The sequence below is a fragment of the Glycine max genome, chromosome 16 (assembly GCF_000004515.6).
Source record: "Glycine max cultivar Williams 82 chromosome 16, Glycine_max_v4.0, whole genome shotgun sequence".
Classification (NCBI taxonomy): domain Eukaryota; kingdom Viridiplantae; phylum Streptophyta; class Magnoliopsida; order Fabales; family Fabaceae; genus Glycine; species Glycine max.
The window spans coordinates 32,384,276-32,408,426 of record NC_038252.2 but is presented as its reverse complement, the minus strand read 5'-3'; the positions used below and the strand labels follow the sequence as shown (position 1 = coordinate 32,408,426).

Genomic DNA, 24,151 nt, shown 5'->3' with positions numbered 1-24,151 from the left:
TCCTACCATCGAGTTTTCATACTCACAAGTCACAAGAAAAGAGAAAAACTTGATCACAACTCCCATCATTACAATGAGAACCTATTTTCTCAAAAAATTTAATGTACTACTACTGGTTTTATTGCATACCTCAGAATCTACTCTGGGATTCAACTGGCCAGGTAAACTTGCAGAAGTTAAGTGCATAGAGAGAGAAAGACAAGCACTCCTCAAGTTCAAGGAAGGCGTTTTGGATGATGCTGGCATGCTGTCTACATGGAATGAGGATGAGAACAATGGAGATTGCTGCAAATGGAAAGGAATTCAATGCAACAATGAAACAGGTCATGTACAGATGCTTGATCTTCAGGGTCACGATGCATATTTGACAGGTTCAATCAATATTACTTTATTGACTGACCTGCAAAATTTGGAATATTTGGACCTCAGTTGGAATGATTTTATTTATGTTCACATTCCAAAACTCATAGGCTCCTTATCCATGTTAAGGTATCTCAACCTCTCCTATTCTGAAGTTAGTGGGAGTATTCCTAGTGAATTGGGAAATCTCTCAAAGCTGGAGTATCTCAATCTTAACAATAATCATCTCATTGGAGCAATTCCTGTTCAACTAGGGAAGCTTACACGTTTGCGATATTTGGATCTGAGTGACAATGATGATATTCGTGGTGAAATCCCTTATCAACTTGGAAATCTATCACAATTGCGATATCTTGGTCTTGGAGGAAGTTCACTTTCTGGAGTAATCCCTTTTCGTATTGGGAATCTTCCTATGTTGCATACTCTTAGGCTTGGCAGCAATTTTGATATCAAGGCCAATGATGCAGAGTGGTTGTCTAATCTCTACTCCTTGACAAATCTTGAGTTGATATCTTTACAGAATCTTGGATCCTCTCATCTCTGGCTACAAACTATTAGTAAGATTATTCCAAACTTGCAAGAGTTGAGGCTAGTTGATGGAAATCTTGTAGATAATGATATTCAACTTTTGTTTGATTCTCAGTCTAACTTTTCCACTTCCCTTACCATCCTAGATCTCTCCAAAAATATGCTGACTTCATCAGCATTTAGATTGTTGTTCAACTATAGCCTTAATCTTCGGGAGCTTTATCTTTCTTACAATAATATTGTTTTGTCATCTCCTCTATATCCAAACTTTCCTTCTCTTGTGATCCTTGACCTCTCTTATAATAATATGACATCATCAATATTTGAAGGTAATTTCATCTTCTGCTCCAAACTTGAAACGCTTAATCTACAAAACTGTAGTCTTATGGACAGAAGTTTCCTAGTATCATCTGCTTCCGTGACAAACTTTTCATCTTCTCTTGTCTCCCTTGATCTCTCTAATAATCTGTTAAAATCACAAGCCATATTTGATTGGCTTTTTAACTTCACCACCAATCTTCACATCCTTACCCTTCTTGGTAACTTGGTAGAAGGTCCTATACCAGATGGATTGGGGAAAGTAATGAACTCACTTCAAGTACTTGACGTTTCTTCTAACAAACTACAAGGTGAGGTTCCAGTTTTCTTTGGGAACATGTGCACATTGCAGGAATTATACCTTGGTAAGAACAACTTGAGTGGAGAAATTTCTAGCTTCTTTCAAGATGCTTCATGGTGCAATAGAGACATTTTCAATAGTTTGGACTTATCTTATAATCGGATCACTGGCATGCTACCTAAAAGCATTGGATTACTATCCGAGTTGGAAACTTTGAACCTGCAGGTGAATTCTTTGGAGGGTGACATCTCTGAATCACATCTTTCTAATTTTTCCGAATTAGAATACTTATACTTGTCATACAATTCACTGTCCCTAAAATTTGTCTCTAGCTGGGTTCCTCCTTTTCAATTGCTAGAATTGGGACTAGCATCGTGCAAGTTAGGTTCAAGCTTTCCTGGTTGGCTCCAGACTCAATATCAATTGGTATTTCTGGATATTTCTGACACTGGGCTTAATGACACTGTACCAGAGTGGCTTTGGACCAACTCGCAATATATGTACTTGATGAATATGTCTCACAACAATCTTGTTGGTTCGATTCCAAATAAACCCTTCAATCTTCCCTATGGACCATCTTTATTTCTGAATTCAAATCAATTTGAGGGTGGAGTTCCATATTTTCTGCAACAAGCTTCAAAGTTAATGCTCTTTGAAAACAAATTTTCAGATTTGTTTTCACTCTTATGTGACACAAGCATAGCTGTATACTTGTCAACTTTAGATTTATCAAACAACCATATAAAGGGGCAACTGCCAGATTGTTGGAAATCTCTAAACTCTTTATTGTTTCTTGATTTGAGCAATAACAGATTGTCAGGAAACATTCCACTGTCTATGGGAACCCTTGTTAAATTGGAAGCTTTGGTTTTAAGAAACAATAGTCTAGAGGGTGAAATGCCTTCCACCTTGAAGAATTGCAACAATTTAATGCTGCTTGATGTGGGAGAAAATTTGTTGTCAGGTCCCATACCATCATGGATCGGAGAAAGTATGCATCAATTGATAATCTTGAGCATGAAAGGGAATCACTTCTCTGGTGATCTTCCTATTCATCTTTGTTATTTAAGGCATATTCAATTGCTGGATCTTTCAAGGAATAACTTGTCACAAGGAATTCCAACATGCATAAAAAACTTCACAGCTTTGTCCGTAAAGAGCATTAACTCAAGTGAAATTCAAACTCGTATATATTGGTACAATGTTACTTACGTAGAAAATTATGGTGATATCACTACAGGTGGTTATACACTTAATATACTTTTGATGTGGAAAGGTGTCGAATATGGGTTCAAGGATCCAGAGGTGAGACTTAAGAGCATTGATATCTCAAGTAATAGTTTAACAGGAGAAATACCAAAAGAGATAGGATATTTGATTGGATTAGTTTCTTTGAATTTTTCAAGAAACAATCTGAGTGGAGAAATTCCTTCAGAGATTGGGAATTTAAATTCACTAGAATTTGTTGATTTGTCAAGAAATCATTTCTCTGGCAAAATTCCTACATCTCTTTCCAAAATTGATCGTTTGGCTGTGTTAGACTTGTCAAACAACTCTCTCTCTGGAAGAATCCCTGATGGAAGACAGTTGCAGACCTTTGATGCCTCTAGTTTTGAAGGAAATCCTGATCTTTGTGGCACAAAACTCAATAAAAGTTGTCCTGAAGATGAGACGTCAATGAAGCCTGAAGAATCAACAAGGAATGAAACAGATGATAATCCAGTTTTCTCAAAAGCATTGTACATGAGCATTGGCCTAGGATACTTCACAGGCTTTTGGGGCTTAATAGCTTCAATACTATTTTGGACACCTTGGAGAAATGCTTACTTGAGGTTCTTGGATAGATTGACAAACTATATATGCCAAATGGTTTTGTAAATAAAGCGGCAAAGTGTCACTACGGGCTCAAAGGCTAGTAGGTATGTAATTCTGTTATCTTTCTTTAAACTTCACCAAGTTTTATTCTCTGCTGAAGTTATATGTCTTTTTGGTTTTTCCATGCTCAAATTGGCATGAATATACACATAGAAATTACTTATTTAATTCTTCATACTAGCTCATCCTAACTTCTTTATTTTTCCAATCCCTCACATCTCTTTCAATCTTAATTTGTCTCTGACATACAAATGTTAGCTTTCAACAATTTCTCCACCTTGAAATGCCACTTAAGCTAAGTTTAGCCGTACAATTTGGGTATAAGTGATTCCCCTTGTTCTTTTGTTCATGCTTCTAATAATGCTAGTTGCGTATCAATTGAATGATCATTTATGGAGGTAAAGGATTTAAAATTTGTGTTTATATGTTTAATTTAGATCAGAAGTAGTCAAGTTATTAAAAGACTTCTCTAGTGTTGAAACCTCTTAAAGAAGTTTTTACAGTTAAATACTTTTTTTCTTTCTGAACATCAGTTAAATACTATTAGTACCCTTATTTTTAGTTATCTTTTCAATTTAGAGCAGTTGATCAGTAAATTATGTCTCTAAATTTTACCATAAACTTTGCAGCTTATTGCAGATCAGCTATGGGATGAAAGTGTCATGCATTGTTCAAAGTGAAATAAATGTAGTGTTGAAGTTTACAGATCTGATAGGTGCAAAATCACCGTTTCAAAAACTTTAGCAGTGTTTTACTATATGATCTATGTGTAATGTTATGTTATCTTCCCTTATAAGCTAAGACTATCGATATTTAAAGTGTGAAGGTTTTACACTCCATCTTGAAGACTATATGATCTATTTGTAATGTTATGTTATTTTACCAAAGTTCCATGAGTTAAACATTGATCTGTCGTAAACATCTCCTCTGCCCAAATCGAGAAGCATAGATTGATATTTCCCTTAAGCCTTATATTTTGCATGTTCACACTTGTTTTTGGAAAAAGTCTTCACAATTATTTAGAGAATATATATATATATATATAAGGGTGGCAGATTTAATTAGGATTCTAAAAGATTACTTTGTGATAAAAAAAGTCTGGTGATATTTAATTAGGATTTTAAAAAATGTATACAAGTCCTGCTGTGTTTAATGGGGTTATCATGATATTTTAAAGAGGACTTCCAAATCTAGTGGTATGAAGTCAAGACAACAAAAAGTCTTTTAGTATTATAGAACTTGCTAATTTTGTGGAATTGCTTCCTAGATTAGAACTTGGGCATTTTTTTATTTATTAAAATGGGCTAAAAATTAAAACTAATTGTCACATTGAGTTAGTTAACAAAGTATTTATCAAAATGAGTGAATTTTGACATGTAGGAATGTAAGAGGTATTATTTTGAGTGATACCTTGTGTTTTTTATTTGTCGTAGTAGGAGGTACACCATGATATGTTTCATCCTGTCAAGTAAATACATATTTAACTACTAGATTTAGAGACACATTTTTACTTCATTTGGTGTTAGTCAAACCAACACAAAATACTTATTTTAGATGATAAAATAGACAAACAGAAAATTACTTATTATAATAAAACTGACACAAAATATCTTTTAAGTTTAAATAAACTCATCCATATTTTGTTAATATTTATTTCAATTTTTAATTAAGATCATAAAATATAAGTCAAAAAATAAAAAATATATTATAATTACAATGAAATACAATTATATAGTGAAATATTAAACAATAATTGAAACACTGGTACAATTGAAATTTGAATTTTTTTTCTACATTTCATATCTGACCAATGATAAATATACAACAGGAAGGAGTATACCAGAGTGACGTATCCTACTATAAGACAAAAAAAAAACACAATGTGCTACTTAGGGGAATGCTTCCTAGAGAGTTCTACTGGCTCATTTTGATAAATGCTTTATTGCCTAACCCATTATGATAATTAGTTTATATTTTTAACCCATTTTGATAATAATAAAAAAAAGCCCTAGAACTTGTGTGACTTTTTAATTGGAGGTGTAAATATCAAATTCATCTGAAAATCCCATACAATCCAATAAAACTTTTTGCGGTTGATAAATATACCTCTTCTTATTACAAATATACCTCTTCTTATTACAAATATACCTCCCTTTCATATTTTCTCCCCCAAAAATACCCTTTTAAGTTCCCCCACACACACCGAAAGTATATATCTCTTCTTATTACAAATATACCTCCTTTTCATATTTTCTCCCCCAAAAATATCCTTTTAAGTTCCCCCACACACACACCGAAAGTGTCTCCTGTGCCCAAATTCACCACACAAATGCTCACCAAAATTGAGTATTGAGTCATGCTCCTTCCAGTAGGGTAGCGCCATGCTCAACACTCTACAATATTAGATAAATAGCTATAGTCAGTTTTTCTACGATGTTAGCAAAAACAGATACATATATAGAATAAAGAGAAATGAAATCAAAGCCATTGCATACCTCTAAGTCCTGACCATGGTGAAGCCTCTTTATCTTCACTTGGGGTTATCTTCTTCTTCTTTGTTTGTCGGCTCGGGAATGGAGTTGAAATGAGAGAGGTAAGTTGGCGAGCGACATGCATGCGAAAATAGCACTAAATCATCAGACTAGAAGCCTCCTACTGCAATCCCTCATAAACTTGCCAGGCAAGTTGCTCTGCAACCACCATAAAAAAACTCATGAAACTTCTCAAATTTAAGTATTCCCCTAAATACAACTTGTAAGTTGTAAGCTAAACTAATACTTCAAGGAAACAAGTAGAGACACCTCTGCATGCAGCTTGAATCTGTACAGCAGACAATCAACATATCAAGAAATAGGAACAAACTTTCCCATGAATAATGCTTGCGAACTTTCCTAAGACCCCACTTCTACAAGTGTCTAGTTCTAGCATTTGACCAACTCGACAAACACTTTTGTTTTACCAATCTTTTCACTCTTCAGCAATAAACAGAACCAATAAAATAAGCCACAAATCAAAATTTGTAGTTACCTCATGTAAAAGTTAAAATTCAAGGTACTGCGCACAAATGAACATAATTAGTGATTTGAGTTCATTACACACTTGACTAACATATATAACAGATCTCATTCCTAAACCAAAACTATATATACTCAAGATTACTGACCACTGAATGGGTAGTGAAGGGTAAAAGAAGGAGGAACACGAAAGGTTACTGTTGATCCTAGCAAAAACTCCAGAGTAGTAACAAGATAAACTAAAATAACTAGTATGATATGAGTTTCCAACAAGTGCAAAACATTATTTGAACTTGGGGAGTTTTGCCAGTACACAGGTTAATGAAAATTTCTTTGACTACATAGCAGTTTTCTTATCCATCGGATTCTAAGTTAATAGATTAAAAAATGTGATTCTCCATTTGAAAAACAGACATCTTAAACTCCATTTATCAAACTTAAATTGAAGAGTGAGTCTCTCAAAGAATTAAAGGAATGATCACATACGGAGTCGCACATAGACTACAGTCAGACTATCAATTACAAGTATCAATATTGGAACCGCAGACGTGGTGCTTATCACTTTATGTTACTTGTCTCAATTGGAAGATTTGTCAAGGACAAAGCACCTAATATGAAATTCAATGCCACTCAAGTTGTATTCTCATCTAGTTATTTCCTAACTGGGTATAATGCTCATAGGATACATGCCTACCACAAATTTGGCCAAGAAAAGGAAATCCCCCTAATTTTGTTTCATCAAAGACCTAGTAGCACTTCTTCCTCTTGGCAGTGAGTACTCTGAATCATTAGTGTTTAGAATGCAAGTTCTAAACCTATGACGTCCTTTACTTTGCCAACTAAATATGTTATGAACTATTTGCAATTAGTCAAATAAGTAGAGCAGTTTCTGTAAGATTTGTTTTTGTAAAAGTTATGGAGTGCAAAGAGGGAAGCACTCCAAAAATTTAACAAAAAAGCAAGGATGAAAAACCACATGGGGGGACTGGATCAAAACCCATGGAAACAAGAGTTAGCAAAACCTAAAGAAAGGAAGACCATTTCTATTTCGGAAGAAATCATCCTTTAAAAATCTAGGAACTGAGTTCCAGCAAACAAAAGTAGTATGATTCTTAGAACTATAGTTAACTAACCTATCTGCACAGGTATTTCCTTCTCTATAGATTTGAGAGCAAACAAAATCCATCGATTGACAAAGAGAAATGCATTGTATCCATCTACTCCCGAGATGCCAACATTAACGTTTACTAATATTAGTCAACCAATAAATTTAAAAACATAGATTCACGAACTTGAAGAATACAAAATGCTCCCTGATGAAGGATGGTTATAATTAATAGACAAAAAAAGAAGAGATAGAGGCAATTCTGAAAACAAAAATTAAAGCATCATCAAAAAATGGTAAAAAGAGAAGGGGAGTGAAAACTAGAGAAGTCCAGATCCAACAATAGCAATAACGTGCATCTAATATGTAAGAAACTTTCCACGAGTTAAAAATGAATTCCGGAAACTAGTTTCTGAAAAATGTTTTGTGGAAATTAGTTTCCAGAAACTAACAATTTCCATACTTTTTCGGCTCCCTCTTTAGATCACATCAAGGGTTTACACCATTTTGCCCACACTGGGCCTAATTTCAGCCCATTACTTGTACTTTCTGCCATTAACATGCTAATCTGGTCAAATGACCTGATTCACCTTATATTTGACATATAGAATCCTTTAGGTAATTAGAATATAGGGGAACTGGTCTAACATAAAACACCATTCATTTTTGGATTTTGTGTGCATAACCATGATTTGACTCTCATTTGGCTTAAAACGCTTTTCAATGTGTTTAACCTAGGCCAAACTTGGTATTTTCTTATTAATATTTCACGGTCAAGCTATTGTCATCTCTTAATATTAACCACCAACGTGAGAGTTGCCATTGATAAAAACCGTAGAATGCAACAGGAAAGTAAAGTAGTCTCTACGCTTAAAATAGTAAATTAGTATTCAGGAACTTTACAGATTAATTTTCTGCATCAATTGGAGAACATGGACCTATACCATGCTATAAACATTAAGGATACCACCAAAATATTTTGCTGGTTTGAATGAAGAAAACAGTGACCTTTATATAGAAATTGAAAACAAAATTTGAAAATAAATGCTGGCTTAATGGTTTGTCCTTTGTGTAAATGTTAGTTTATATGAAGAGCATGACCATGAAGAGGATGCTGGTTTAAGTAAACATAACAAGCATAATACGAAACTAGTTTCTATATACGGTCATCATTGCTTGAAGTCGTGTTTGGGAAAAAGAGAGATGGGATAACAATTTCTAGCTTGTGACTTACTAACAAAAACTAGCAGAATGAGAAGGTTTACTTATTTGCAAACCATTTAAGTTCCTAAACATAGATTACATCAAGGTTTTATACAAATCTTGAGATAATATCTGTCATGAAAAGCTTAATTTAAGTTCCTAAACATAAATTACTAAGATGATTACATATGGTCTCATTTCATTTCAGATAGAAATAGCAAAGCCTAAATCATCCGCAGCTGTGTTAAGATATTCAATAGACAATCCATTTGAAAGCCGGCTGTGAGCTTCCCATGTCAAGCAGTTTTCTACGTCAGCTCGCCAGTCAATGACATCAAAATTTAAGTACTGATCATGGATGCCATTCTTTTGCAGTGGCTTAGGACTCGATCCAATTGAACTAGTATGCAAAATGTCACGAATAACCGAACTGCTCAGAGCACGGACATGTGCACTTGGATGAGAAAGGCATCTGATTGTAGCTGGTAGGCGACACTGCATGTGCATATGCACAAGGATATTGGTCAACAATTCTATTTTAACTACAGAACACACACGAGTTACTCTTGTTTCAAAACTTGAATTTCTTTTCTCAAATAGAGCAGATTATAGCACGAAGACAGTGTTTATGGCTAGGAAGCATATAGATACAACATGGGATATGGATACAATATGATATGGACATGGGAATATGAGAAATTTTAAAATTTTTAGGACACGACACGACTGCACTATAAGGTATAAAATTAATCTCAAGTTAACATAAAATACAAATTTTAAATCACAAAAGAGAATTTATGTTTTAAAATTTAAAAATGAGCATAAGTAATACAACATGACATGGCTACTATTTATAAGTGATTGTGGTGCTTCTTAGCTTGTAAGCACAATCAGTTAAAATTCAGGACAATAAAATAATTTGAGCAACGGCTTTGTTGTGCTTTCTGTTATTATTTTGGCGTATCCTGAGTTTTTATTGGTTGTGACACAACGTATACCGTGTCATATGCGGTTGAAATTAAAACATGAGTGGGTATACATGCCCAGACTCGCAAACTAGGCCAGATAACGGGTCTCTTTTTTTAAAGTCTATATAATTATATCGAGTTTTTTAGTCTAATCAGCTAAGCTTGCAGACCCAGACTTTATCCACGGACTTGTGGACTATCTGTCCTGTTTAAATTCAATGTATAATTATTGTTAATTTGTTGTGTTAAAATTTTGGTCTTTAATTTAAGTTGTTATTGTTAATTTGTTGTGTTTAAAATGTTGGTATATTTAATATGATATATTTTAGCTTAAAAAATGAAATCAATCTTTTTTCTTCTAATTTTATACATTTCTCACTTTTTTTTTTTTTCAAATTACTATGTGGGCCTGTGGGCTGATCCGTTGATCCTCAGATTTTTTGCAGGTTAGCTATAGACCTTGAAAAAAAGTCCATTAATTTCATGGATTGAACTTATTTGGCCAATTTAAAATGTGGACTTTGTGGGCTGAGCCTTAAACAGACCATATATCCACCCCTAATTTAATATCAGATTTTTTAAGTTCAAAATTTTACATTTAGTATAGGCTCCAGTTCAAATGAGGAAAGTTTGTTTACCTTTAACAGGTTTGAAAGCCCATCTGCCACTCCAAGTCCAGATTCTCCCAACTCAATCACTGGTTGAACCGCTTTCGCCGTTGCTTCCAATAGCTGGCCAGTTTTACAAAAAATTGAAATACGAACATCAGAAAAAGCTTAAGGTTAAACCTGAAAACCTATGAAATATCAAATCCTCCCTTACAGTACCACAAATCATTGCTCAATGTTTTATAACTGAGGATTGATTTATGGCAATTTCTTCAGGTTACTAGTCTGGAAGTTTTGAATTAAAAGGCTACCAAAAGGAAGCAGTTGTGCAATACTTGAGCACAATTCCTCACTAGGTTGCACAAAGTTAATTTCCTTATATAATTGCTTTCCATACAAAGTCTCCCATATAGCATATAAATTTCATTGTTATTTCACCTCCAGGGAAAATATATATATAGATATATATATATATACATATTACCTGCTCCAAAATCTTTAATTTCTCATATAAAGACATGAAGAAAAAGGAGCAAGGAATTGATGAATAGATATGTGGGTGGGTGTGCATCTATGTGTACCAAAGAATACTGGCAATTATTTATCTGAAAAAAAAATCATTTGTTATGTCTAAATCTTCATAAAATAGATTAATAGAATTAAATATTCAAAATTCAAGGAGTCAAATTAAATATTAAACAACATCTAGTAAGTAAATTTTGAAAGAAACATTTCTGTCTTTTATTTTTCACAAAGTCATTATTGCCATGTGGTCATGAATTGAAGACAGGTTTCTGGTTGAAAGACATTGAACCTTTGAAAGTGCATAGATAAGCTAATGTTTGAATATGTTACCTTCAGCTGTGGTAAAGTGCAAGCTTCTCCATCCACCAGCATTCCATCTGTGGCTCGTAGTAGTAAATCTGATGCACTTGCCACAATTACTAATGATTCCAAATTATCATGATTCCTCAATAGTTCAGTTATCAATTTTACAATCCGCTGATTGATTCTCCACAACTTCTGACCTAGATTGTCATCTTTGGCAATCCATGGCTGCAATTCCTTCTCGGCCTGACAAGCAACAAGTCAAGGGATGAAAAATGAAATATTTTAAAAAAATCTACAAAATGGAAGCTGATTTGGAACACAGGTTAGATGAGCTCTTCTGCATAAGATATTTAAACTTTCTATACATTAAAAGCTATGTCTCATGTGGGAATTAAATATGGTAATTCAAAAATTCTGTAGCCTGTCCCAAAAATACTAACAATCCTGACTAAACAAAACAGGTGTCCTAGCCCATATTCAGAGTCATTATTTATGCAACCATTTCATTAAAAGACAAAAATAGACCTGAAGAACAACTGCCATAGCTGCTTTCGTAGGAGATGCAGATACAACCTTGCATAATGCATCAGCAACCTATATCACATTAAATCACATACTGATTAATAATGTACATTTTCTGTGGAAAATAGGCATATAATAATGGTATTTTAGTCCACACAACATATGGCATATTGGCATACGCATATACATATTTATATCTTTTGAGACAAATACATTTGAGAAAAATTGAGTTTGGTGCTGCACGCTACTGTCTTGTTTATAGTATATAATCATTACAATCAATCAAGGAGTTTATCACTAGTTGATTTTTGCAGCAGTCTACTATCTATTTACACTTGCGCTAAATATGATAAGAACTATATTTGGCTTTTCATTTTCAAGTATCTCCATTGAGTACTCTTCATTTCAATTCCTCTCCCTATCAAAATGATCGATCAAAATAAGGCTCCATTTTCTTTGAATTATGACTTATCAGTACATCAGTGTTGAAGCTTACAAGGTTTAGATAAGGAGAAGGGAAGAGAAAATATGACAGATCAAGGTAAAAAAACTGAAAACAAATTGATAAATCTAATATGATAAAATAGTACACTATTTTTTTATACAAATTGATTCTCTGGTCTATTCCCCTCGTGAGCTTGCAGGGGGTATTACAGAAGAGTTTTACTCTGTAATCAATTTATGTATAATCCCTGGATAATTGCAGTTATCAGTAAGATTTAGTTTTATTGACAGCTTTACTCTTAACTAACTCTCGGTTAGTTACAGCCTTACAGGTGGTTATCTTTTTAGCTCTTTTTTGTACAGCTATATATAGCTGATATTTCATTTTCAGTAAACTGGATTTTCATTTTACAGAATACAAAAACATTTTCTCAACTTCACTGAAAACCTAATACTTTTACATCTTTTGCTTGTGGACTAAAGACACACCTCTTCTGGAGGCAGTATTGCAATACTCTTATGAATTCAAATTATCATTAGTCTCTATTTTCACCAGTAGCTCTGAGAACCTTATGTCTATGATTAACAAGACCTTGCATTATAGATTAAAAGCATGCATAATTCTATCATGAGAAGAAAAGAGGATCAAAAATAGTTTTCCATTTAAAAAAACAAAGAGGGTAATAGTTGTACAAGTATAATATATGTAATAGTACCTGTCTCCACCCCTGTTGAGCAGAAGTGCTTTCTGCACAAGGTTGAGTTTCAGGAGATCCAATCAACTTCTGCCATAGTAGTGATACTACAGAGAAACATAACTGTTGCTTCTCTGCAAGCCTCGATCTCAGAAAAATTTGGGCACTGCAATTAAATCCTATATGCCTGTCCATAGTTAAGAAATTGGCTAGATCAGAAGCATCAAATGGGAGACTTGTGGTAGCTTTTTCAAAGGTACATCCTGATGCTTCATTTGAATATGAAGTTCTCTCACTTTTTTTGCTGAATTTTGAGCGGGATGAATCCTCAGAAGTCGAAGTAGATGTCTGCCCAGGATCAAGGCACCTACTATTTTCACACTGATTTTTTCTTTTACTTCTATCACAGGGGTCTTTACAAATAGGGGTATGAATAAAGGTTGCTCCCAATGGCTCTGCCTTGTTAACTATGGATGCAACTGCTTTTCTGTGAATATCTATGAGAGTGTACAATGACGAAGCCCTAGAGTGAATTTCATCATCCCATTTGTAACGCATCAAAACAGACAGAGCACGCATGCAAGCTTTTGACCGTCTAAATAGTTCAGAAATATGTGCAGCAACCATAGCAGCTGCAACTATTTCATTTGAGCTGTAACTCCATGAGGTACCAACAGAAGATGGCTTCAATGAAAACAGCGCCTCTAAAATTGCTAAAATTCTGTGAGTATGGCGTATTGCTGAATCTATGCCATTCTGCAATGCATGGGAAGATCCATCTATTTTGACAGGCTTGGCTATATTTTGTACATTGTTGGGGACTGAGTGATTGTCTCCTCGTGAGATCATAGGGAACAGCTGAAGCTCACAGGCAAGAGCACAAACGGCAGCCAGAACATAGGAATCAAATGCCGCTACAGGACCTTGCTTCTTCATTTTCCTATTTTTTGTTTCTTTCTGGCTTTCAGATACTGCTTGTAAATCCTCAATAATTTCCTCCACTAAATAATTATTTTCACCTCTTGGTTTCTTGCTTCCATTGAATTGGACCTCATGACTAACACAAACTGTTAAGACAACAAATAGTAGGCGCGAAGCAAGCTCAACAGATGCACATGATTCTAAGAAAAGCGAATGCACCATGGTACGAAGTTCTGCCACAGCAAGGTTTTTGGAGGCAGACCCCACACAATAGTATCTTGTTTTTATTTTGTGATCACTAGTGGACTCAGCTGGAAATGTCCTCTGAAGAATAGCTTCCACTGTAGCAACAAATATTTTCATGAGACATGCTTCAGACGGACTACCACGAGGAAGATATTCCAGAACCTTGAGTAGGGGTATGTACAAATTCCATGAGAGTATGGGAGGTTGAAGTGGTGTTGCAACAACAATTTCTGGAAGATCAACAGCTGAGGAATTTAATGGAATCAACCCATAAGCAGCTTCCCAAATGGTACAAATTCTCCACTCTACCTCTGGACCATGAGCGCAAAGCACTGAGGCAATGCCTTGGGCCGTAGCTTCAATAGTGGCTTCGGCTGAAGCAGCTTCAATCTGATAGACAAATATATATTATAGATCTTCAGCATGCATAAAGAATTAGCTCTACATTACCATACAAAATGAGAAAAATGAGGTAACTTGCAAAGAGTAACCGAACCTGCTTTCTATTGGAAGAAATGTATCCACCCAAAGGTTCATGTTGAACTTCGACTCCATCAACTTGCCTTAGTGGAGGGAAAAGTAAAGCAGGCTGAGAAAGTATCCGGAAAAGCAATGCAGCTGCAGCATCAGCAGCTACACCAGATCTCATGGACATTGCAGTCCCTATAGCACGCAAGAAATGAAAATGCATCCAATTTCTAGGAAGCTGTATTAACATTTAGAGAGAAGGTAAAAAAACTGAATCAGTCAGTTGGGTTCAAGCTTTCATAATGTTTCTGCAGATGAAAACATCCAAATGCACACATACTAAAAAACATGAGAGTGTACATTATTAAATCCCATGTGTGTGTGTGTGTGTGTGTGTGTGTGTGTGTTGAGCACTTCATTTTCTTTTTATCCCATCCATGGCACAATCTATATGTACAATCCATATGACTTTCACTAACCACAGGCACATGCCACTCGGACTGCACACCATCATGTTCCTCATTTCATTTCTCGCACTATGAAACAATAAAACACAACATGGTATCATTTCATTCATGTAATCAACCCAACCTAGTCAGTAAAGGCTTTTATCGTCTTGGTTAAAGCTATAATGATGAAATCTTGGGGCACTCATCAATGCAATCATCACAAAGTAAACAAATAAGTATGAATGACTTTTGTGTATTTGATATAATAAATGCTTTATTTTTCAATAATACTTTCTACTTCTGATTTCTTAACTATTCCCCAGGTTAGAATTTGCATAAAGATTATACAGCTTACCCTTATTCCACAAGCATAATCTTCAGCAGCTCGAAGAAGCTCTACAAGCTGCACAGCAGCATCAAGGGCATCCGGAGCCCATGATGGGGGTGCTTCTAAAAGTCCAAGAAGTAGTCTTTGAGTTGCACTAGGAGTCGCAATGGCATAATATCTAGATAATTTAGATATATAAATTTGCTCAGGCCAATGCATTGAAGGAACAACAAAATAACTAGAAAGGTATTGAGTTCAGAATAACCTGTGAAATAAACGTGCATATGGTTCTAGAGCCGGTAATCCAGCAACGAGATGCTCATCCAAAGCTGTTGTTGGAGGAGGAAGTAGGAGTGCCGGGACAGCAGCTGCTGTTAAAGTAGCAGTCTCATAACGAGCAACTTCATCATCACAAACACTTAATATAACACCAGCACCATTAGCAACTGCCCATCTTGGAGTTGATGGCACGAGTTGAGGATGCTTCCCAGAACCGCGAGCAGAAACTAAAGAAAAACAAATTCAGTTAAGAAAAGATTATTATAAATCTTGTCTTTCGAGAATCAAAATGATTAATGCCTTTTTATACTGCTGTTCAATGGAAAATTAGAAATGAATGAATCAAATTGCTACATGTGTACTCTTTGAATTTAGGATTGACCAAACCTTATAAGGACTACAACTACATTGGCCATATCTGTAGTCGATCTGGGATATTAATTCTAAACACACCCCACACCCAAGACTGGAATATTTGGAGCATGGACAAATGCACTTGGCCAAATAATAACACCCCCTCATGCCTAGGAATAGACATCTAGAATGTAGACAAATACCATATATGAATTTGGACTTAGGTGGTTAGGCCTAACTCAACCCCCTAAGCTAGCTCATAGGATGAGAGTTGTCCCCCACTTATATACATTATTTGGACATATAACTAGTCAATGCGAGATTTTTAACACGTATCAAGTATGTCCAAATAAGGTTTTTCACTTAAATAACACAGGGTGATTTATGTTAGATAGGGAGAAGTCAATTTTTATTTTAAGTTTCATGGATCAATTATACAAAAAAGACATCAAGTAAAAAGAAATGGAAAACTGCAAAATATTTGAATATCACATTAACAGAAGTACAAAATCAGAAAACTCAAGTTTGATTATGTAAGGGAGAACGTACCAATAGTAGGTGGCTTGAGTTCTCCTGCAGCATATTTACCCATAACACCACTGCACCTGTTAATGCATGACAATTTTCATTAACTTAAGCATAAGTTTACTTAGAGCCCAAGAGAAAACAAGATAACTGAACCATTTGATTCAACCATATTGATATAATCAAACATTTTATACTACAATTGCAAGAGAATCAAAGTATAAGAATTACAGACTAAAATCACAGAATGAATATTGCTCCAATGCATGCTATTGACAAAAAAAAAATGATATTGCTGAGCCCTGAGCTTGGTTATGCTACACTCCATTCTATTCTAGGTTAATCCTTTGAAACACCAATAAACCAAGGTTCATAACTTAACAAAAACACAAGTGGTGGTTTACTTTATGTTAGAGTCATTTAGAAAAAAAGGGTTTTAGTATGTATATGGGCTTGGCCAAACTGCAGTTTACTCATGTGGTTCTCTCTTTACCACTCTCTTTATCTCTAACTATCTACACTTTGGTTTCCAAAACTTATAATTTATGAGTCAATAGATACAATTGGGTTTGAGCCAGGGTAAACCTTGAACAGAAATAGCCTCCCCATTAAATACCCTAGAACTTGCAGGCAGAACTAAAACGTACATAGCATTACTAATATCATCTATCTGAACCGAAAGAAGCAAAACCATACATGACTTTGTAGGCATAATGAAAAATACTCACCACCGAAAATAGTCACTTCTAATGCCTAAAGGTGCAGCTCGTAATATATCAGTAATCCAAGGGGACAAGGGTCTTATAGGTTTCTTCTCCTGCTGCATCAAAGAATTATGGCCAGACTCCCCATCTACAGAATCATTAGTCGTTGCATGACTTTTGCCACTGCTTACTTCTGGTTCACAATATTGCCTTTCCATTTTGTATATGGGGCGATTGTAATGAGTTAAAATACGCAAAATTTCACCACATGCCATAGCCCATTGTTCTGAATATTCATTCTGTAAAATTAGACAGAATAAATGAAAAGGTTGCCATGAAATATCTTAGCAGATACCAGAATAAATGATATACTTAAATCAATTAGAAACCAATAGTCATAACAATTTTATTTAAGTGATAATTTGTAATTGCGTTTCTCAAACTAGAAACTTATTTTTATATGAATTTGAATTATGTACAAAAAAGAATCAAAATATAAGCCAAGGGATTATACCTCATTTTTTGGGCAGACTAAAGAAATGAAAGAAGCAAATGGAGGACTAGTCTTATCATAGTCCAGCGTACCATCAATAATACATGAAATAATTGGAAGCACAACTGCATGCCCGTGCTCTGGATGATGAAGAACAAGTACCGCTGGATGTACATGTGAATGAATAAATTAGTTATTTGGACAAGAAATAGTCATAAGTTACTGTTGAGTAAATCATAATTGAAACTAATACTAAGTAAAGCAAAAATACCCAAAACATCATCAAAGAGGAGCATTTCTTTTGATGGATAATGGTTGCGGATCAACTGTCAAAGCAACACAAACCAGTAAGTGTGTTTGATAAAACTCCTGGATTACATAAGTCAAAGTACAAAACTGTTCTGATGTAAATATAGTTGCACTTTTTGAGTTTATATGTAAATATAGTTGCATTTATCATACCTCAGCAATATCCTCAGAAAATTGTTCTGATGTAAATTGGCCAATGTATTCAACATACGCAGCAACTTGATCCTAATAAAAATAAGAAATATGTCATAACAACCAAGTAAATGAAAAAACAATAATGTGTAACATAAAAGTGCTTATATGTAGGCTTGGAAATATATATTTTCAGTTACACATGACTAAAATGCTGCTGCTTTCTGACTAGTATGATATATAAAGACTGAAATGGAAATACCTATCAAATTCATTATTCATTATCTTAACGAATAGAGCATCGGGACAACTTATTAGGAGTAGTGCTAAAGGCAACCAAAAACCCTTAAATGAAAGCAATCTGGTGGCATTATATATGGGAGTTTCTTATTCTCCTGTGATCAAAATACAATAAGAGCTGTTCTTTCCTGTGAAGTATTAAAGCATTGCCCAATTCAACAACTCAGTTTGAAAAAAGCCTTTCTACATTAGCATTTATTAAGCCTTTCTAGAACTGTTTTTTTTTCCAATATGATAAGGATAAATTTCTGTTTGAATTTAAAGATAAGTTTGTACATATCTTATTGGCTACTGCTTATCACTGTATTCTATTGTATTACAAATTACATAGGAATAATTAAAGTGTTCGCTTTCATTTTTTATGATATCAGCAAATCTTTATGTAAACTATATTTTATCTTTACCAATATAGACGGGTAAAAGAGCTGCTTTAAGAGATTCTATCAAAAACTGACACTTTGGGGAAACTCATGTGGAAGTAAAACTACGTTGATAGATCTGCTTTTGTTAAGGGCATTTATATATGAAAAATATAGCTGTTTGGTTTGGTGTTAAACCACGTTCAACGCCAAAGCCTCATCTCACAAGAATTGCGTTGAACCTGTGTTTTGAGTAAAACAAACACACACTATCATTTTGTTGGATTAAGGGAAGACTCATGATTTCTAATTGTAAGAGTATTACTGTCTGAAAACTAATAAAACAGGCTTTTTACTGAAGCTTATTTATTCCAATGCCTCTTTTGTATGTTTCCATTTCCTATGATTGATATCCCATTTGAACTGACTTAGCTCGAGTGTTTCTGCAACAATAGGATAAAGCAAGTTTTCCAAGGTTGTATTTTCCTCTCCTTTTCCAAATGGCCAATGTTCATTAAATTCAATAGAGTTTTTGTCATAAAAATCCACTGTCAAACAATTTTCCAAGGTCCCATTGGGATGAACCAACTTATGGGAGATAATTGGATATTTTATATTGATTTCAATTTATCAGTTTTGATCTGGTACCCTTGAATCAAAACTTGAGAAACAAAGCACCAAAGATCCTGTTAAATTAAAATACCTTAGAGAGGATGTGAGGATTCACAAACTATTAAGTTTCTCATTTTCAACAACATTAGTTATGTAATGGCACATTGCACAAATGTTAATTTTTTTAATATTTTAATTAGTAATTTAAATAAAAAATGGTAAGCATGAAAACATTAATTAATAACATCACAAAAATATCACAACTGTATAAATAAACATAATAGATATTGCATTGATATAAATAAATAAATATTTATTAAGCGGTGTACAAATAATAATCATATTTTTTATTTTTTCTCTCAATCATATTAAAAATAAATAATTTATATACTAGAGACAGTTTTTAGAATTATTGAAAACACGCATGGTAAAATAAATAGGCTTTTAAACCATCCCTATATAATTCAAATGCTACTCATATTATTTATTTTGAATACACGATAATAAAGGGAAAATGCTGATCATGACTTGTGAAACAAAGTAACTTATTTAAATTATAATTTGTTCAAAATAAAAATAAAAATGCAAAGGTGACGTGGATATTATCATTCTTGTAACTTGACTCGAATTTTCTGAATTATAATTTATTTGTTATTGTCAGGTTAAGAAATTATTTATGTTCAGAATAATATACTTACTCTTAAACAGTTAGTTGGAAATGTGTTTATATGATATTCATGTTATTATCTTAACTAATATTATTGAAAATTTGTTATTAACTGTTCAATGTCATTTAAAGTAAAGACATGTTTCATGTAAAAAAAGATATAATTCAGTTAATATTTTCTCCTTATAAAGGAATATTACTTACAATTATATGTAATTATGTATGAGTGATGTATGTTTATTGCTTAATTAAAGCCATTAAAATTAGGGAGATAAAAAACTTTTTTTTTGGGACATAAGGAGATTAAAAAAAAAAACTTAAACACTTAGTGTCAAATAGGAAATTTTGTTGGCGTGACAAAATTTTGTTTGTAGAGTAGTTGAGTGTCAACGAAATAGCCCATATTTTAAGTCCTCAAAATTAGCTTGGTCCATCACGCTCCTAAAATCTTGACTAGATCAGTGGACTAGATGAACCAGGCCGAGCCCGTAAAATAACATTTAATTTTATTTACATTTGAAAATAATAATATAATTATTGCAAAAATAATATTTTATCTGTAAAAAAACAAAAATACTTTAAAGACAATAGGATTTGTCAAAAATTAAAATTAAAATATAATTTAATTTGAAATTTAAAGATAATATCATACTCATAATAACAACAATTGATTCAATTTCATTTGAGTTAAAAAATAATATTAATTTCTATAATTTAAATAAAAAATGATTTCATTTAAATTTGAAGTTAATAATATATTCATAATAGCAATAATTTAAATTTTAAAATGCAAAAAGGAGGACAGAGCAGGGATAATAAGGATATAATCCCAACTAATTTAAAAAATATCAAAAATCAATTTTATTCTAAAAATTATATTTAAAGATCAATATGTAATGAAGGAAAAGAGATTATATATATTGAATCAAACACAAATCCAAAAATAAAAAATTAATTATGAAGAGTGAGAGTAGTCAAAGGCTAATAAGGATATTTTGAACTATTGATTATATTCATAAAGGACATGGAATTGATATATAAGGTTGGCTTAGTAACTGGGAAGAAGATATGGATTAAGAGAGAAAGAGGGATTAACAATAGTAAAAACTAAAAAGCACCCCACTGGGATTTTTAAGCCCCATGAAAACATAATATGAGCATGGTACCTTTCTTTGTTGATCATCTAGTGGGGGAGGCCAGAACAATGAGGAAAACTGAAGACGGTCCATCCACCTTTCACCAGAAGCAGCAGCCATTGAAACAGAAATTTACTTTCACTTTCAACTCTCAACCTATTCCTTTCTCCTTCTGATATAAAAACCAACAACCCAAATCCAGCCAAAACCGGCTACCAATCAAGAATTAAAATATCGTAATTCAACATTCCCTGTTTAGCATATACATATTTTTATCTCAGTATCCATCAACAAGGATTGGTATACTAAAATTCATATTTCAGCAAACACAAATAATAAGCACTAAAATAATGTTCAATGGGATGACATATCAATGCATCCTTTTAGCAAATTCTAGTTGTTTGTTACATTTCACACTTGAAAATGTTGAAACTGAAGGTGATTTCTACTACAGAACCTAAATTGATGGCTTGTTTATAGAAAATCAGAGCAGATAGAAAACCCAAGAAAAGAATCCTGTTAAACCGAGCAAGAACAATTCTGGAAAAAAAAAATAATGAGATTCATATTTTCTCGTAGAAACATTCAAAACATTTCAAGTAATCTTAAAAAACTGGCTTCCGTAAAGGAAGAAGCCAGCACCAAATTATCTAATAACAACTTAGATTCAATACAGATTAGAAAATCAAACGAGAGAGAATAAAACAATTGAATCCAATTCAGTAATCAACAGAAACACCAACAACAAAATTCGAAAATAAGATGTAGTCAGAAAATATATAAAAAAAATGTACCAGATGTAAACCAAAAAAGAGCTCTGTCTAACAGAGCAGTTATGGAAAACCAAAGGAAAAAAAATGAGGATGAGAAGTTCCGGTAGAAACATTTAATTTTCTTCACAATCTTCAAAAACTGATTCCCAGAAGAAGAAGAAAAATATCAAAAATGAAAACCATCACCAAAACATCTAATAACACCAGAGTAAAAAAAAAGAAACAATCAAATCCAGTTCAATAACCAACACAACTACACAAACACCAACAAAATACCGAAACAAATGTAATCAGGAAAAAAAATGTAGCAGATATAAACTCCAAAACGTGTTCAATTTTCACAGTTCAATTAATCATAAAAAAACTGGTTTCCAGAAACAAACAAAAAATATTAAAAATGAAAACTATCACCAAAATATCCGACAACACAATTAAGAAAGAAACAACCAAATCCACTTCAATAATCAACACAATTACACAAACACCAACAACAAAACTCGAATACAAGACATAACCACACAAAAATCTAGCAGAAAATTGCATAACAATAATTAAAAAACTAAAAATAAACAAATAAACACTGTGTATGTATGTATGTACCTGAGGAGTTTTGTATACGGATCTGATGAAAAAACGGTACTCTGATTTAGAAGGTGAAACAGTGCAGCTGCGAGAATGAGATCTTCGTGTTGATTTTTCCTCCTTTGTGTGAATAATAATAGAATTTCATGAAAGAAAAGATTTGGTGGTTACTTATGGTGACAGAGAGCCAAAAAGGAAGCCAAGAGAAGAGAAGATCTTTAAGAGGAGAGTTCAGAGAAGCTCTGTGCCCGCGTGGCAAGATATTTTCCTCTCGCTTCTTACACGTCATGCATCTTCTACATTCATGTATGTATGTAACGTATATGTAATTACATACATACCCATCACATCAATTTGACTTGACATGCATCTTCTACATTAAGGGTTGGGCAAAATTTCTTTTAATACAGAATACACCTTGTTTAAACAAAAAAATTATACATATTATTTCTCTTTTTCTAGACTACACACGTAATTTTTACTAAAAAAATAATATTTAAATCGGATCCAACAACAATATGATTAAGAGATAATAATTTCAGTTGATTCACACATTCGGTAACAAAATATATTCTCTAATATATTTTTAATTTTTTTTATTAAAAATTATAAATTTTGATATGTCTTATACCTTATTTAACAGTTATTTCTAGGATTTTTAGTGATAGATTTGTTAGCCTATGATTTTATTCATTTATTTAAGAACAATTCCATTGATTTATTTAAAGTCTTAATATAAAATTGAGTTTTTTAATAGGTTAATTGGTGAAGACAAACTTACTTAAAAGGGGAAACAAAACGTATAAGAGTATGTTTGGATAAGAGAATTTTTCTGAAAAATTTTAAATTTTAAGAATTTTAAATACTTTAATTGAAATTCTTTTATTTTTAAAAGTTTGTGTTTGGATAAAAAAAAATTAAAATTATGAGGGTGAAAAAAAAATGAATATAAAAAAAAGAAAAAAATATAATTGGTGTGCTTCCAAAGAAAAGAATATTGAGAGTTGCACGAGAATCGAGACATGACGACGTAGACCACTATACCTGGCCAGATCATCTCATGAACGACCCAAGGCATGGTCCAGGCTTACATGTCCCCTTACACCCACACCCCCGATCGACACTCCGCAAGCTCTCGGTGTTTCTTGAATAAAAGAATCATCGACATGAGAGAAGAATCATGAGTTCAAGAATAAGATTTCGAGAACTTTCACGTAAAAGAGAGGATGAATGTTATAAGGAAATACACAACTTTTTGAAAAATTCTTCTATTAAAAAGAGAATTTTAATTTCTCACATTTTAAAAGAAAATTAAGCATCCATATTTTTAGTTGATTAAAATTCTATTTTAAAATTTTAAAAATTTAAATTCTTAAAAAAAAAAAGCACATCAAAACAGTGAATATTAGATTAAAGAAATTTATAAATTATTTTCCACCATTAAAATTTTGTATCCTAACCCACTTTAAAAGAATTATAACAAACTATAGTGGAACCATGAAATTATACAAGGTAAAGCCTAACTTGGTCGTGCTTGTACACATTGTGAATCTGTTTTACCGAATTACCGCTACATTACCCACGCTACCAGTTTCTGTCAATAAAAGTTTTGATTCCTTGGTATTGCCTTTATAATAACCCATAAACATTTGTGAAGATGGTTAACGCATACACTTGAAAAACGAATATTCTGAGCATACATGATTAAGTTTTAAGTTTTACGTAAGTTGTTTTAAATTTAA

The 24,151-nt window shown here is 33.2% G+C and overlaps 2 protein-coding genes and 1 long non-coding RNA gene across 4 annotated transcripts; 1 reads left to right on the top strand and 2 right to left on the bottom strand.

Moving 5' to 3' along the window:
- On the top strand, positions 1–4,264 carry LOC102660377 (receptor-like protein EIX1). The gene is made up of 2 exons (XM_006586947.4): positions 1–3,426; positions 4,012–4,264. The coding sequence occupies exon 1, from the start codon at positions 74–76 to the stop codon at positions 3,383–3,385; it is 3,312 nt and encodes a 1,103-aa protein (XP_006587010.3). The 5' UTR covers positions 1–73; the 3' UTR covers positions 3,386–3,426; positions 4,012–4,264.
- Positions 4,265–5,466: 1,202 nt separating this feature from the next.
- On the bottom strand, positions 5,467–7,956 carry LOC102660505 (uncharacterized). The gene is made up of 2 exons (XR_001385352.3): positions 5,878–7,956; positions 5,467–5,775 (listed from the first exon to the last, which is right to left on the bottom strand). It is a non-coding gene; the product is annotated as an uncharacterized lncRNA (long non-coding RNA).
- A 789-nt stretch (positions 7,957–8,745) lies between these two features.
- Positions 8,746–22,681, bottom strand: LOC100781641 (protein GIGANTEA). Of its 2 annotated transcripts, none has more exons than XM_014768994.2 (15): positions 22,428–22,681; positions 21,085–21,305; positions 18,002–18,073; positions 17,811–17,865; positions 17,561–17,703; positions 17,071–17,345; positions 16,367–16,422; positions 15,450–15,690; positions 15,212–15,362; positions 14,436–14,645; positions 12,794–14,329; positions 11,637–11,705; positions 11,136–11,354; positions 10,311–10,403; positions 8,746–9,199 (listed from the first exon to the last, which is right to left on the bottom strand). In XM_014768994.2, the coding sequence occupies exons 2-15, from the start codon at positions 21,172–21,174 to the stop codon at positions 8,909–8,911; spliced, it is 3,501 nt and encodes a 1,166-aa protein (XP_014624480.2). In that variant the 5' UTR covers positions 21,175–21,305; positions 22,428–22,681; the 3' UTR covers positions 8,746–8,908. The 2 variants fall into 2 exon arrangements, with proteins under 2 accessions (XP_014624480.2, XP_014624481.2); XM_014768995.3 differs by having other exon boundaries at positions 21,085–21,226; positions 22,428–22,654.
- Between the last annotated feature and the right edge of the window lie 1,470 nt (positions 22,682–24,151).